Source organism: Mobula hypostoma, chromosome 9 (genome assembly GCF_963921235.1).
Source record: "Mobula hypostoma chromosome 9, sMobHyp1.1, whole genome shotgun sequence".
Taxonomy (NCBI): Eukaryota; Metazoa; Chordata; class Chondrichthyes; order Myliobatiformes; family Myliobatidae; genus Mobula; species Mobula hypostoma.
Window position 1 is genome coordinate 20,817,864 of NC_086105.1, and position 15,477 is coordinate 20,833,340.

The 15,477-nt window shown below is 42.0% G+C and overlaps 1 protein-coding gene across 13 annotated transcripts in view; it reads right to left on the reverse strand.

The window, feature by feature from the left end:
• LOC134351553 (suppressor of tumorigenicity 7 protein homolog) overlaps positions 1-15,477 on the reverse strand; it is a 209,031-nt gene that overhangs the window by 116,597 nt on the left and 76,957 nt on the right. For 2 of the 13 annotated variants that reach the window (XM_063057846.1, XM_063057847.1), the window contains exon 1: positions 6,462-6,798. The exons of 10 other annotated variants lie outside the window; for them this stretch is intronic. In XM_063057846.1, coding sequence (XP_062913916.1) covers position 6,462 — 1 coding nt within the window. In that variant the 5' untranslated portion in view covers positions 6,463-6,798. Of the gene's footprint in view, positions 1-6,461; positions 6,799-7,433; positions 7,756-15,477 lie in introns of those variants that run through there. One more of the 13 variants, XM_063057845.1, reaches the window with a different exon arrangement.

A 15,477-nucleotide genomic window follows, 5' to 3' on the forward strand; every position in this document is an offset into this window, starting at 1 on the left:
ACAACTTTCAATTCTCTGGTCTTGATCACTTTAACCATAGATGGCCAGTCCGTATTCACTTCTATCCCCCCTCAAGAAGGCCTTAAAGCTCTTTGTTTCTTTCTCAACAAAAGACCCAACCAGTTCCCCTCCACCACTACTCTCCTCCATCTAACAGAACTGATCCTCACCCGCAACAATTTCTCCAAATTCAAAGGGTAGCCACAGGACCCCTTGTTGTCCATGTAGAACAATCCATGTTCCAAGCCTTCGCTGGTAATGCTTCCGAACTCTTCCTGCACTATATAGGTGACTGCATTGGTGCTGCTTCATACGTCCATGCTGAGCTCATCAATTTCATCAACTTTGCTTCCAATTTCCACCCTGCCCTTAAATTCACTTGGTCCATTTCTGACACCTCCCTCCATTTCTCTATCTCCATCTCTAGAGACAAACTGTCTACTGACATCTTGAACAAACCTACCAATTCCCACAACTACTTTGACTACCTCTTACCACCCTGTCTCATGTGAAAATCTTACTTCCCTTTTCTCAGTTCCTTCATCTCCACTACATCTGTTCCCAAAATGAGGGTTTCCTTTCCAGGACGTCAGTGATGTCCTCCTTCTTCAAAGAACAGGGGTTCCCTTCTTCCACTATTGATGCCACTCTCACCTGCATCTCCTCCGTTACTCGGACCTCCATGCTCACCCCATCTTCCTGCCACCCGAACAGGGATGGAGTTCTTCTTGTCCTCACCTTACACTCCACATGCCACAGGACACACATCATTCTCCCCAACTTCCGTCATCTTCAAGCACATCTTTACTTCCCCCACTCCATTCTCCACTTTCTACAGGGATCACTCCCTCTGTGATTGCCTTGTCCATTCATCCCTCACTACTAATCTCCCTCCTGCGCATATCCCTGCAAGCAATAGAAATACTACATCTGCCCATTCACCTCCTGCTTTACACCTTTCAGGCCCCAAATAGTCCTTCAAGGTGAAGCGAATCTGTTGTATATTGTATCCAATGCTCTCCATGCGACCTGCTCTACATTGATGAAACCCGATGTAAATTGGGGAACTGCTCTTTCGAGCACCTCCACTCCATCCGCTAAACAGGGAATTTACTGATGGCCAATCATTTTAATTCCAATTCCCATCCGACATGTCAGTCCATGGCCTCCTCTTACGCTACAATGAGGTAACCCTCATGCTGGAGGAGCATCACCTTATATTCCATCTGGGTAGCCTCCAAACTGAAGGTATGAACATCCATTTCTCCTTCTGGTAATTTTTTTCCCCTCCACCTTCTCTCTTCTATTCCCTACTCCGACCTCTTACTTCTTCTCCTTGCCTGCCTATCACCTACCCCTGGTGCCTTCCTCCTTTCCTTTCTCCCATAGGCCACTATCAGATTCTTTCTTCTCCGCCACTATCAGATTCTTTCTTCTCCAGCCCTTTACTTTTCCCACCCACCTGGCTTCACCAATCACTTTCTAGTTAGTCCTCCTTCCTCACCTCTCACCTTTTTATTCTGGCACCTTCCCCCTTCCTCTCCAGTCCTGAGGAATGGTCTCAGCCTGAAACATTGACTGTTTGTTCATTTCCATAAATGCTACCTGACTGCTGAGTTCCTCCTGCATTTTGTGAGTGTTGTTCTGGATTTCCAGCATCTGCAGAATCTCGTGCTTATGTAATTATTGTGCTGCGTTAACAAATAAATACTTTCCAATGCTTTTTAAAATAATTTCAATGGTAATTATAGAAAGATATTTTCTTAAATGCAAAAGCCAAGATGGCCCAATGCCTCTTGAAATGTAGTCCAAGCGGCACCCTCTATTTCAACACCTAAAACTGTAACTGTTGTGTCACTTCTGGATTGGCAGTAAGGTGCTAATCTTTAAGAATGTCATTCACGATCACTACCACATTTACACGCATACGGCAGACGAGAGTGCACAGCTATGTTATGCTCAACGACCTAACTCTTTCCACAAGAATTGGCGTTTAACGTAAACTAAAATTATATACAATATAACAACAGGCCATTCACAACAAGAGTGAAAATAATTATGGTCCATATTAACTTTCCCCACCACGTTTTATCCAACCCCATCAACATCTGTCTCCATAGGACTCAGGCCACCACGTTCAAGAACAGTTATTAACCCTCAACCATCAGGCTCTTGAACCAAAGGGGATAACTACACTCAATGTCACTTGCCCCATTATTAAAGTGTTCCCACAACCTGTGGACTCACTTTTAAGGACTCTTCATCTCATGTTCTCAATATTTATTGCTTATTTATTATTATTTATTTCTTTTTGCATGCACACAGTTTTCTGTCTGTTGCACACTAGTCAAACGTCCATGCTGGTACAGTCTTTCATTGATTATACTGTGGTTATTATCCTATTATGGATTTATTGAATATGCCCACAAGAAAATGAATCTCAGGTTTGTATATGGTGACATATGTACTTTGATAATAAATTTACCTTGAAATTTGAACTTTAAGATCCAGTTCCCTATACTTTACAGATATTTGTGCTAGCAACTACTTGTGGAAGCAGCTACTTTGGATGGAGTTGCTCCTGAAATCCTTTTAAGGTTTATTGATCAAACTAGTGGCCTAGCAACAGAAACACAGCATTAGATTTAATTAAACTTTCAAGCCTTTATGGTCATCATTTTGTCCTGTTAGATGTCAGGAGTGTGGCGAGGAACACCAACTTTGGCTCTTGCGGAGAAAGGGAAGGATATTATAAAGCTGCAGTGGAAAAGAGTTCTCTGCCTTTGCTTGTTATTACCAGTTTGCTCGGAGCAGGTGACAGTACAGAAGTATTACAATTAACAGCATGACTGAACACAGACTCCCTGAATACCAACAGTACACACATTAAGTACAGCAAACTCAATAACAGAAGAGCAAGCAGACAGGAATCCCAGCATGTTTCTTAACCTAGGAGGATATTCTTGTCATACTACGAGAAGCATACCTTCTTTATGCTCAGTTGCGCTGCTAAACCTACACTTCAAAAGTAAGCAAAACTTCAGCAGCAGTAAAAAAGCCATCCGCACGATTCTCTGGCAGGCCCATTCATGGCTGGGAATTCAGATCCCAGACTTACAGACAGTTGAGCAGATTTGTATTTAACTGTTGAAATGTTAAGACTGTAATATACCAACCCTCACATTTCACCAGGGAGGAATACAGAAGTGGTTCCATATCCTTAGTAACATCTAGGTTAATTTCCCCAGAGGCCCACATTACCTCTTTATAGCTTTGCAAAGAAGTTTCTTGAGATTTCCCCATCAATATATGCTTTTATACAGTAAGACCGGTCGGTGCAATTCCATAATCTGCAGTCATTTCATGCTTCTCCTTACCTCGGCTTTTTCAATGTCGCCTCTGCTCCCACTCCTCACTCCCTTCAAATCCCCACACTCTTTTAATCACTTCACCTGTCCTGAACTCATGCTTAACTTTGCAATATACAGTATAGTTATAATTCATTGTCAGGTTTAGCAATCCATTCAATGGCTTCGGGTACGGCAGTGCACAAGGCTGTGCTGCTGACGGCACTAGGCAGGTGTCTATTACATAGGTGATGGCCTGACTTGGATAGTCACAGTCACCAATTACCTTGTAGTCCATGTTCAACTTGTGGAGCAGGTGGCCACAGCTTCCCTGGCTACCTAATCTAGTGGTTTGGTGCGGCTCAAAATGTTACCATGTTGGACCTCATTGCTCAGGTCAGCTACCAGATTGTAGATGGTGATGTTTGCGATCAGTCAAGAAGTGCGCAATCAGCTTTGGACCGCTTTTGAGACTGGGCTACACGAGGGAACGGAAGGGCGGAGGCTGGGGCGGATTGATTTGTTTATTTAAGGTCATCCATCAGTGGATGGACCTAATGATCATCAGCCACTGTTTACTGAGCTGTTCACAAACATCATCAGTCTGGGAGACTGCCCCCCGCTGAGTTTGTTCTCTCAGTCACGACAGTCACCAGAGCAGCATTTGCAAAAGCTCGAGACAGGCATCTTATCTAATAGGAAGAAGTTAGTGCACATTTGCTTGGATGCAGAATCATGCAACCATTGGGATCAATTTTCCAAGCAACTTTCTCCACTTGTTTCATCTCCTGATTCTTTGCTAGTGTCTAGTTCCAATGGCTCCACTATCCTCAGGAATCCTATCCACTGGCCCTGGCAGTGATTATCAGCACGATACTAGCTGAAAGGAATATCACAATCAAGTGGACCCAAAGAATTCTCATTTGATTTTTTTTTGCATGGGGATACAGTGTGGAATAGGGCCTTCTGGCCTGTCAAGCTGGGCCACCCAGTAACCCCTCAATTTAATCCTACCCTAATCATGGAACAATTTACAATGACCAATTAACCTATCAAATGGTACTCCTTTGGACTTTGGGAAAAATTGGAGGACCTGGAGGAAACCCACACAGTCACTTGGAGAACATACACACTCCTTACAGGCAGCCGCGGGAACTGAACCTGGGTCACTAGTACTGTAAAGCATTGTGCTAACCACTACACTACCGTGCCGCCCTAAATTGATGAATTCACTTCAGTGGAGTTCATGAAATGACCATCAACAGACCAAATTGTTATCTAATTCCCCTCCCTGACTCAAACATCTTTAGACCCCATTCTTCAGTTTAATCTCATCAAACCAATGGAGTAGCTCACAGAAAAAATCTGGTCTAACTCAGCGAAATAAACAGTCAACCTTTCCGGGCTGAGACCCTTCATCAGAACCTTACATGCACTGATGAAATGTCTTGGCCTGAAATGTCGATTGTTTATTCCCCTCCATTAATGCTGCCTGACCTGCTGAATTCCTCCAGTATTTTATGTATGTTGCTCTGGATTTCCAGCACCTGCAGAATCTCCTGTGTTTATAAACCACTGGAGGAAATGCCTCTTTTCAGATTTTAATAACCATAACCATATTTTAAGTTAATGAACATAATTTAACTCATTATTGTATCCATTTCTCCAAGTTATCCCTAAAGACATGCAATATACTGGCCATTTCATTAAATATTTATGTATATCTGTCCTATAAACCATGTACTATGGAAATTCAGGTACTTACCCAAATTTACTAGTATTGTCCCTTTTTGCTAGTTCACATTCATATTAGCCACAAGGTAGACTTCACATTTGTCCTCAGTATTAATGGGGGGAAAACATTTTAATGAAAACAAGCTGGAGCCTGCTTCTTTTCAACATCAGACCAGTACCTCATGTATCTCGGCCCACTTGGTCAGTCTGAGGTCAGTACCACTGAACGTGTTGAGAAACTATTCATTCAGATCCTAAGTTTAAAAGCACTCATTCTGAAGGAGTTTGGCAATCATAATAATTTCTACATAGTTTACTAATCACGCTGGTCTTTTGGCCGTAGTTACAGTAGATAATAATCCTCATGGGTAAACACTACAAACACCACCAGAAAGCAGTCACCCTTATTAAGAGAGCTGAAGCTATTAAAAATTTTTGAATTTGCATCATGCTTCTTGTACAGTCTTGCAGAATTATTTCAAGCACAAGTAAACATAACCATTTTTAAACATGAAAATAAATAATTTTGTCTTGGGAAACAAGTTATTAATGATGAATGAAAGCAAATAATGGATTGATTTTGATTTGCATTCTATCCTTTCAAAGACCAGACTGAATACAACGCCATGAACAGTCAATAAACCAGGTACTATTTTCCTCCATCCCATAAGTGCCTCGCCAGCAAGATACAGGGCAGAAATTGCCAATGTTATTGTATATTTAACTTGCTTTTTCACTGTTTGAAAATAAATACGACAGTCCCCTTAGCTGACAAAAGATAAGTACAGCGACATTAATCCAGGCATTTATTTTCAGTCCAGGAAAAAGACCCCATTTTTAATCCTCTCAGCACACAGAGTGTTTTTGTTGCCGGATTTTAAGATAGCTCTCCGCTCCTCAGAATAACAGGGAAAATATATGCTGAACTCTCAAAAGCAGATTCATCAAAAAGTATCATGCCAAGTTAAACATTTTATTGGAGCTTATTTATGAAAATAAAAATGAAGGTAACCCACTGAAAACTGCCATTTTGTCATTTTCCTTCCAGACTCCTTTGCACCGCCAAAACTACAAAGCCCCCAGGATATGAATCAACATTAAATCCACAGGTTAAAATATAAACATTTCCTGCAACACAGGCTCTCCAAGTTAATTTTGGTTCTCCCAATTAAAAAGAGAAATGATTCACTGTCATCATATCACATCACACCTTAAGGTAAGAACAGAATTTTTTTGTGATTGACAATTAAAATGTTACTTTGAGCAGCACTTAAATCCGCCCTAGTTTTGGATGTAAGCCACATTACCGACTCTATCCTCTTGCAGGGATAACGGGGGCAATGTACCACCTACAGGCACCATCGAAAACCCCATACTCACTATGCCAGCTTGCAAGAGATATCAATTTTCAGCCATCGCAATCTGGTAACCACGGCAGCAAGAGACATCGGCAAACACAGGAGTGAACTGCAGGGAACGCGTGGACGGCTTTATCAAACAAGGGGGCCCTGTAAATAACAGTTCACTTTATGATAACAGACTCGCTCCTGCCTCGCGGTGCCCCTCCAAGATTAGCTAGCTCACAACAAGCACACACACGTCCATTTGCCCAGCTGCTAAAGCGATTCCCTGCTATTCAGCGCCGTAGCATCTCAAAGAACAGACAACCAGAGCAAAGAACCAAAGGGTCCCTATGCAAAGTCTGGACCTCCTGTCAATAAATTGTGTCGCCAGTAAAAATTGATGGGGAGGGACAGGGGGAGGGGTGGGGGCACAGAGTGGAAAGACTATTTGCTGGTCGTCTATTATTTGTCGATAATATTAACATCGTCTTCATTTATGGGAGCTGGTTGCAAATCCCACTGAAATACCAGGAGCTTCTAGAATTTTAGAACTTCCAGAAACTGTCGTTCTCAATATAGGCCTTAAGATATTCAGCAAAATGTACTGTGGTAAAGTCGCTGAAATAATTTATGAGCTACGAGCAGAGATTCTCTGTAGTGCACTCTGTAACAAATTCAGCCTCGCCGCTCCTTGCCGCCTGCTTTATTGCTGTTGCTGTAACGGAATTATGTTTGTTATTTTGGGCAGCTTGATCACATATGTGTTGTTGACACACGCCGTACAGAATGATCACGGAAACAGAGAAAAATTATTCCCTTAAATCCTCAAGAACAGTTACAGTGACATGAATCGTTCAGATTCGTTTCGCACTGACGTCTATTCTAAGGGGAGCTGCGAATTCATTGTGTGAAGTGGCCCTGACTCCAACTGCTTCCACGCAATAAAACAATGCCATGGCACAACGCTTATAAGCTAATTATTACTGAACTCTTCCTGTACTGTACTTACATGAAGACTCCGTGCCGAACATGGCTGGTTCAGATGCTGCAAAAAGATGAGGAGCTACACAGCAGGGGTCATGAAACTAGACAATGCAGCCCGGCTCTGCGGCTGGCAGCTGCCCTGTTCAAGCGTGAAAGCTGATACAACCCACAGCAGTCCTGAACAAAATACCGTTTATATTTCTCTTGCAAGTGAATGCCAAAAGCTTCTGGTGGAAATTCCACAGAAAGGAAGGAGCAAGCGAGCACTCACTCCCCTGTCCTGCTGCAGTGAGTCTGAATGAAGAGCTGAGACCAGACACAGTAAGACAATAGCACAGGCTGCATATATTGAGTGACGTCAAAGGCACTTACTGCAAAGACCGATTCCCTCCTAACCATGGCCAGCAGCAGAAAAAAGAATGAATGGTAAGAGATTTGGGACGGAGCCTTTTGGTGCAAAATGCAAAGACCGTAGTTTCCCCTCTGGGATACAGCAGCCAAGACTGTTTTGTATTGAAACTATAAAATACAGAACTGCAAATGGGAGCATGCAATTGAGTTTATAATATGAGGGAAACTTGCAAGAACATTTTAGGGCTGTGCAGCTAATGATGCATCTCAAGAACTCCCTTATGTCATTGACCTTCCTGCCTATTTGTTTTGTGAAATTTGTAAATTTCATACTGTAAGGTGAACCAGACTGCCTCTGTGCAGGATGGCACTAAAATAATTCTACATACTGTGGCCAAAGATTAAAAAAATAGACAAAATTGATAGGCAAATTAAACGTTCGATCGTGAATATTTGGCACACAACAGTGAAGGGCATATCACAATCCAACATATATATTTTTTAAAAGACACCTCCAATTGAAACTTAGTGCACTCAGCATGCACAGATTTTAGAACATATTTCATGAAGTGTTTGAATGGATTTGTTCAAAAATTTTTAGGTACTGAATTGTGGCTGAAGAATATTTGCAGTTGGGAGCTGAATGTCCAAGGTTACACATTGTATCGGAGGGATAGGAAGGTAGGCAGAGGGGGTGGTGTGGCTCTGCTGGTAAAGAGTGACATCAGATCATTGGAAAGATGTGACATGTGATCGGAAGATGTTGAATCCTTGTGGGTTGAGTTAAGAAACTGCAAGGGTAAAAAGACCCTGATATCAGTTACTTACAGGCCTCCAAACAGTAGCTGGGATGTGGACTACAGATTACAAAGGGAAATAGAAAAGGTGTGTCAAAAAGTCAATGTTATGATAGTCATGGGAGATTTTAACATGCAGGTAGATTGGGGAAATCAGATTGGTAATGGATCTCAAGAGAGTGTATTTATTGAATGCCTGCTAGATGGCTTTTTAAGAGCAGTTTGTCGTTGAGCCTATTTGGGGATCTGCTATACTGGATTGGGTGTAATGTGATGAACCGTAGGCGATTAGGGAGCTTTGGGTAAAGGAACCCTCAGGAGCCAATGATCACAATATGATTGAATTCAACTTGAAATCTGATAGGGAGAAAGTAAAGTCTGATATAGCAGTACTTTAATAGAGTAAAGGAAATTACAGTGGTATGAGAGAGGGGTTGGCCAAAGTAGATTGGAAGGAGCTGCTGGCAGGGATGACAGCAAAGCAACAATGGCTTGAATTTCTGGGAAAAATGAGGAAGGTGCAAAGTAGACATATTCCAAAAACAAAGAAACACTCAAATGGCAAAACAGTATTGACAAGGGAAGTCAAAGCTAATGTGAAAACAAAAGAGGGGGCATACAACAAAGCAAAAATTAGCGGGAAGATAAAGGATTGGGAAACTTTTAAAAACCTACAGAAAGCTACTAAAAGAATCATTAGGAGGAAAAAGATGAAATATGAAAGCAAGCTAGCAAACAATATCAAGATGGATAGAAAAAGCTTTTTCAAGTATATAAAAAATAAAAGAGAGATGAGAGTGGATATAGGACCACAAGAAAATGAAACCGGAGAAATAATAACAGGGGACAAGGAGATGGCAGATGAACTAAATGAGGATTTTGCATCAGTCTTCAATGTGATAGACACTGGCAGTGTGCCAGATGTTGAGTGTGAGGGAAGAGAAGCGCGCGCAGTTCTCAAAACGCAGGAAGACCTAAAGGTACATAAGTCACCCAGACCAGATAAACTGTACCCTAGAGTTCTGAAAGATGTAGCAGTAGAGATTGTGGAGGCATTAGTAATGATATTTCAAGCATCATTGGACTCTGGCTTGGTTCTGGAGGACTGGAAAATTGCAAATGTCACTCCACTCTTTAAGAAAGGAGGGAGGCAGCAGAAAGGGAATGATAGACCACTTCGCCTGACCTCAGTGGTTGGGAACATGTTGGAGTCAATTGTTAAGGATAAGGTTATGGATTACTTGGTGACACATGACAAGATAGGACAAAGTCAGCATGGTTTCCTTCATGGAAAATCTTGCCTGACGAACCTGTTGGAATTCTTTGAGGGATTCCAAGTAGGGTAGATATAGGGGATGCAGTAGATGTTGTATATTTCGATTTTCAAAAGGCCTTTGACAAGGTACCACACGAGGCTGCTTATTAAGTTGATTGGTAGGAGGAAGCGAGTGGAAATTAAAGGATCCTTGTCTGGTTGGCTGCCAGTGTCTCGTGGTGTTCTGCAGGAGTCTGTGTTGGGACTGCTTCTTTTTATGCTGTATATCAATGATTGAGATGATGGAATAGATAGCTTTTTTTTGCCAAGTTTGAAGATGATATGAAGATTGGTGGAGAGGCAGGTAATGTTGAGAAAACAGGAAGGCTGCAGAAGGACTTAGGCAGATTAGGAAAATGGGCAAGAAAGTGGCAAATGAAATATAATGTTGGAAAATGCATGGTCATGCATTTTGGTAGAAGAAATAAATGTGCAGACTGTTTTCCAAATGGGAAGAAAATCCAAAAATCTGAGAAGAAAAGGGACTTGGGAGTCCTTGTGTATAACACCATAAAGGTTAACTTGCAGGTTGAGTCAGTGGCGAGGAAGGCAAATGTAATGTTAGCATTCATTTCAAGAGGTTTAGAAATTAAGAGTAGGGATGTGATGCAGAGGTTCTGTAAGACACTGTTGAGGCCTTACCTTGAGTATTGTGAACAGTTTTGGGCTTCTTACCTAAGAAAAGATGCGCTGGCATTGGTGGGGGTTCAAAGGAGGTTCACAAGGATGATTCCGGGAATAAAAGGGTTATCATTTGAGGAACGTTTGATGGCTCTGGGCTTGTACTCACTGAAATTAAGAAGGATGCGGGGGGGGGATCTCTTCGAAACCTTTCTAATGTTGAAAGGCCGAGACAGAGTAGATGTGGAAAGGATGTTTCCTATGGTGGGGGAGTCTAGGACAATGCCTCAGGCTAGAGGGGCATCCATTTAAAACAGAGATGTGGACTAATTTCTTTAACCAGAGGGTGGTGAATTTGTGGAATTTGTTACCACAGGTCAGGTCGTTGGGTGTACTTAAGGTGGACATTGATAGGTTCTTGATTGGTCTCGGCATCAAAGGTTATGGGGAGTAGGTCAGGGAGCGAGGCTGAGGAGGGGAAAAAAAAGAATCAGCCATGAATGGCGGAACAGACTCAATGGGCCAAATGGACTAATTTTGATCATTTGTCTTTTGATCTTAAATGTGGAGTCATCTGCCTACTGTCTCTGTATGGCTGGGCACAGCTCAAACACCATGTACAAATTTGCCCACGACACCACTGTTTTAGGCAGAATCTCAGACGGTGACGAAGAGGAGTGAGGTAGATCGGCTGCTTGAGCAGGCATTGCAACAACAGCTTCACACACAACACCAGCAAGACCAAGGAATTGATTGTGGACTTCAGGAACGGAAACTTGAGAGTACACACGCCCATCCTCACTGAGAGATTAGCAGTGGAACGGATGAGCTGCTTCAAGTTCCTGAGCATCAACATCTCACAGGATCATTCCTGGGCCCAACACATTGATGCAATTATGAAGAAGCCACATCATTTTTACTTTCTATTTTTTTCCTTTCTTATTAATATTTTAGTCATTCAAACTTAATTTTATATTCTGTCAACTTGTCTTTGCACAATTATTTGTTTCTACCTTAAGCTGTTGTAGCTGCATGATATGGTGGACCACATCTGCCATAAGTGTTGGCTTCTTGAGGAACTCAGGCTCAAAGTTGATGACCTGGTGTCTGAATTTCAAACACTGCAATGCATCAGGGAGGGGAAACGTTACCTGGACACTGTGATTCCGGAGGCAGTCACCCATTCAATTAGCTGCTTCAAATTTGGACTCTGGCCAGGGACAAGAGGGTGTGACTACAGCGGAGGGATTAAAGGGGTAGTGTTGAGGGAGGCTCAGCCCTTGAATGTTGTTAGTGTTTGTGAGGATGGGAGTGGGACCTGTAGGAAGGACAAATGTGGTTCAAAGAGCCACTCAAGAGGGGGATAGTATAGTCAAGGCAATAAAGATAATTCTCTGTTGTAAGGATTGAGAGTCCCAAAGACTGTATTGTATCCCTGGTGCTCAGGTTCGGGCCATCTCCTCTGACATGGAGAGTCATTTGGAGTGGTAAGGGATTTATCCAGTTGTTGTGGTCCATGCACGTACTAATGACATCGGAAGAACAAGGAAAGAAGTTCTGCTGAGGAAATTTGAGCAGCTTGGGACTAAAGTAAAAGGCACAACCAAAATGGTAATAATCTCCTGATGAAGGGTTCCAGCTCGAAACGTCGACCGATCTTTTCCATGAATGCTGTCCGACCTGCTGAGTTCCTCCAGCATGTTGTGAGTGTTGCTTTGACCCCAGCATCTGCAGATTATTTTGTGGTAATAATCTCCGTTTTGTTACTTGAGCCAAGTGCAAATTGACACAGGGTTAATAAGATCAGAAAAATTAGATGCACTCTAATTGGTGTGGGGGAAGTGGGTTTGAATTCATGGGAAGTTGACACCAGTATTGGGGAAGGAGGGAGTTGTTCCAATGGGACAGGTTCCACCTGAATCATGCTGGGACCAGGGTCCTAGCGAATGTATATCTAGGGCCATGGATAGGGCTTACAACTAAATGGTAGCGGGCTGGGTTCAACAGCTTGGAAAAATATGAATAAAGTAAAAGAGAAGCAGAGTGCAGGAGAGGTTACTGAGGCCTCCAGAATGAAGAATAAGGTACAAAGTTTAGAAAGGGATAAGAATGTAACTTCAGGCAACATGAAGACAAAATGGAAAAGGAGGGTGGTGGGTACAGGACTGAACATATACAAAGTAAGGTAGATGATCTTGTACTGCAGTTAGAAATTGGCAGTTATAATGTGGGCATCACAGTCATGGCTGAAAGAAGATCACAGCTGGGAGCTTAACTTTCAAGGATACACATTGTATGAAAAGGACAGGCAGGTGGCCAGAGGGGCTCTGCTGATAACAAAAAAAAGTGAGGTCAAATCCTTAGAAAGAGGTGACCTAGGATTGGAAGATGTAGAATCTTTGTGGGTAGAGTTATAAAAAATTACAAGGGTAAAAAGACCCTGTTGGGAATTATATACAGGCCTCTGAATAGTACAAATTACAGCAGGAGATAGAAAATGCATGTAAGAAGGGCAAAGTTACAATGGTCACAGGAGAATACACACAAAATGCCGGGGCAACTCAGAAGGCCAGGCAGCATCTTTGGAAAAGAGTACAGTTGACGCTTCGGGCTGAGACCCGGTATGTATCAGAACTGGAGAGAGAAAGCTAAGGAATCAACTAGAAGCTGGGAGGAGGAGGAGGAGGAGGAGGAGGAGAGGAGGAAGGAACACAAGGTGATAGGTGAAACCGGGGGAGGGGTGAAGCAAAGAGCTGGGAAGTGGATTGGTGAAAGAGATACAGGGCTGGAGAAGGGGAATTCTGATAGGAGAGGACAGAATGTCGTGGAACAAAGAAAAGGGGGAGGAGCATCAGAGGAAGATGATGGACAGGTAAGGAGATACGGTGAGAGAGTAAAAAGGGAATGGGCAATGGTAAAGGGTGTGTGGCATTACCGGAATTTCAATAAATGGATGTTCATGCCATCAGGCTGGAGACTACCCTGACGGAATATAGGGTGTTGCTTGTCCAACCTGTGGCCTCATCATGACAGTGGAGGAGTGGCGTGTCAGAATGGGTCATAGGGGATTTCAGTATGCAGGTAGACCAGGAAAATCAGGTTGGTGCTGGATAACAAGAAACTTGTAGAATGTATACGAGATGGGTTTTTATAGCAGCTTGTGGTCAAGCATACTAGATAAGTGTCCTATTCTGGATTGGGTGCTGTGTAATGAACCAGATTTGATTTGGGTGCTTAAGGTAAAGGAACCCTTAGGAGATAGTGATCACATAATGATCGAGTTCACTTGGCAGTTTGAGAGGAAGAAGTTAAAATCAGATGTATCAGTATTTCAGTTGAATAAAGGTAACCTCAGAGGCATGAGACAGAAACAGGCCGAACCTGATCCAAAGAAGAAGAAACATTCTAAAGGGAGGATACGGCAACTGTAGGTGACAAGAGACGTCAAAGACAGTAAGAGAGGGTATACAATATAGCAACAACTAATGGGAAACAACAGGATCGGGAAGTCAGTAAAAACCAACAGAAGGAAACAAAAAAAAGGAGAGAAAAGATGAAATAGGAAGGTAAAATGGCCAATAATATAAAAGAGGATACCAGAAGTTTTATCAGATACTGTATTTAAAGAGTAAAAAAGAAGGAAGAATGGATATCGGACTGGTGGAAAATGATGTTGAAGAAGCCATAATGGGAGACAAAGAAATGGCAGACCAACTCAACAAGTATTTTGTGTCAGTCTTCAGTGTGGAAGAAACCAGCAGCATACCATAAAGAAGTGTTGGATGAACTTCTGTTTAGGGAAGTGTATGGTCATGCAATCTGGTAAAAGGAATAAAGGTCTAGGCTATTTTCTAAATAGGAGTGCACAATTCCCTAAAAGTTAACCTGCAAGTTGAGTTGGTAATAAGGAAAGGCAAATACAATGTTAGTGTTATTTCGAGATGACTAGAATATAAAAGCAAGGATGTAATGCTGAGGCTTTATAAGGCATTGGTCAGACCACATTTGGAGTACTGTAAGCAGTTTGGGGCTCCTTTGTGCTGACATTGGAGAGGGTCCAGAGGAGGTTCATGAGAACGAAAGGATGAATGTATGAGGCACACTTGATGGCTCTGGGTTCACAGTTTTCTTCCCAATAGGTTTGCCTCAGCCCTCTGATTTATTGCATTGTCACAACTTTTATGATTATCACATCCAGCAGTAGACATACGCTGCCAAAAACCAGAACCAGTCCTACATCCCCTTCCTTGTCTTTTGCCTGATGACAGGGATACACCAGGAGGCAATACAAGGTTTACATTTCTTCCAGGTATATAGGACAACGTTTTGAAATCTGAAACATCAAAGCATAAAATTGTTGAACAGAGGAAACAGATATTATGTTGGTGCTCAGCTTTAATACGTTGCATCTTGTAGATCACAGTGTACACAGTCAGAAGGTGCTTTTTACTGTGGATAGGTGTTTTCATTCATCTTGGAAAATTTAAACAAAAATTGTGAGTAAACATACAACAAAAAGATACAAAAGGCTTGGATAAACTAGATTTGGATAAAGTTCTATGAGTTCAAAGCATAATTCTCTAAAAGCACAAATGTAAATAGTCAAAGTCATTAAGAAGTCCAATAATATTTAACGTTTTATTATCAGGAAATAAAGAATGATGATAATGAAGAAGCGTGGAGGAGCAGAGGGATATCAAAACCATTCTCTGATGTCTCTACTACAGTAGAAGAAGCATTTATAGGAATCAATACTTAGAACGCAATATGCAGTTTTTTGGGAATTTCAATGTAGAAAGGACATTATAACCATCTGAATGCAGTCAGCATTGATTTGCCCATAATGTACTTACAGAGTATCCAACACTTTGGAGCGGGAAGTGGTTAATGTAGAGGACATTGCTTCTTTTAATGAAACTTGGATAAACATTTGAAATGCAAACCCCCATTTCAGCATTCTAAAATATTTTCTTTCTTTCTTTCAA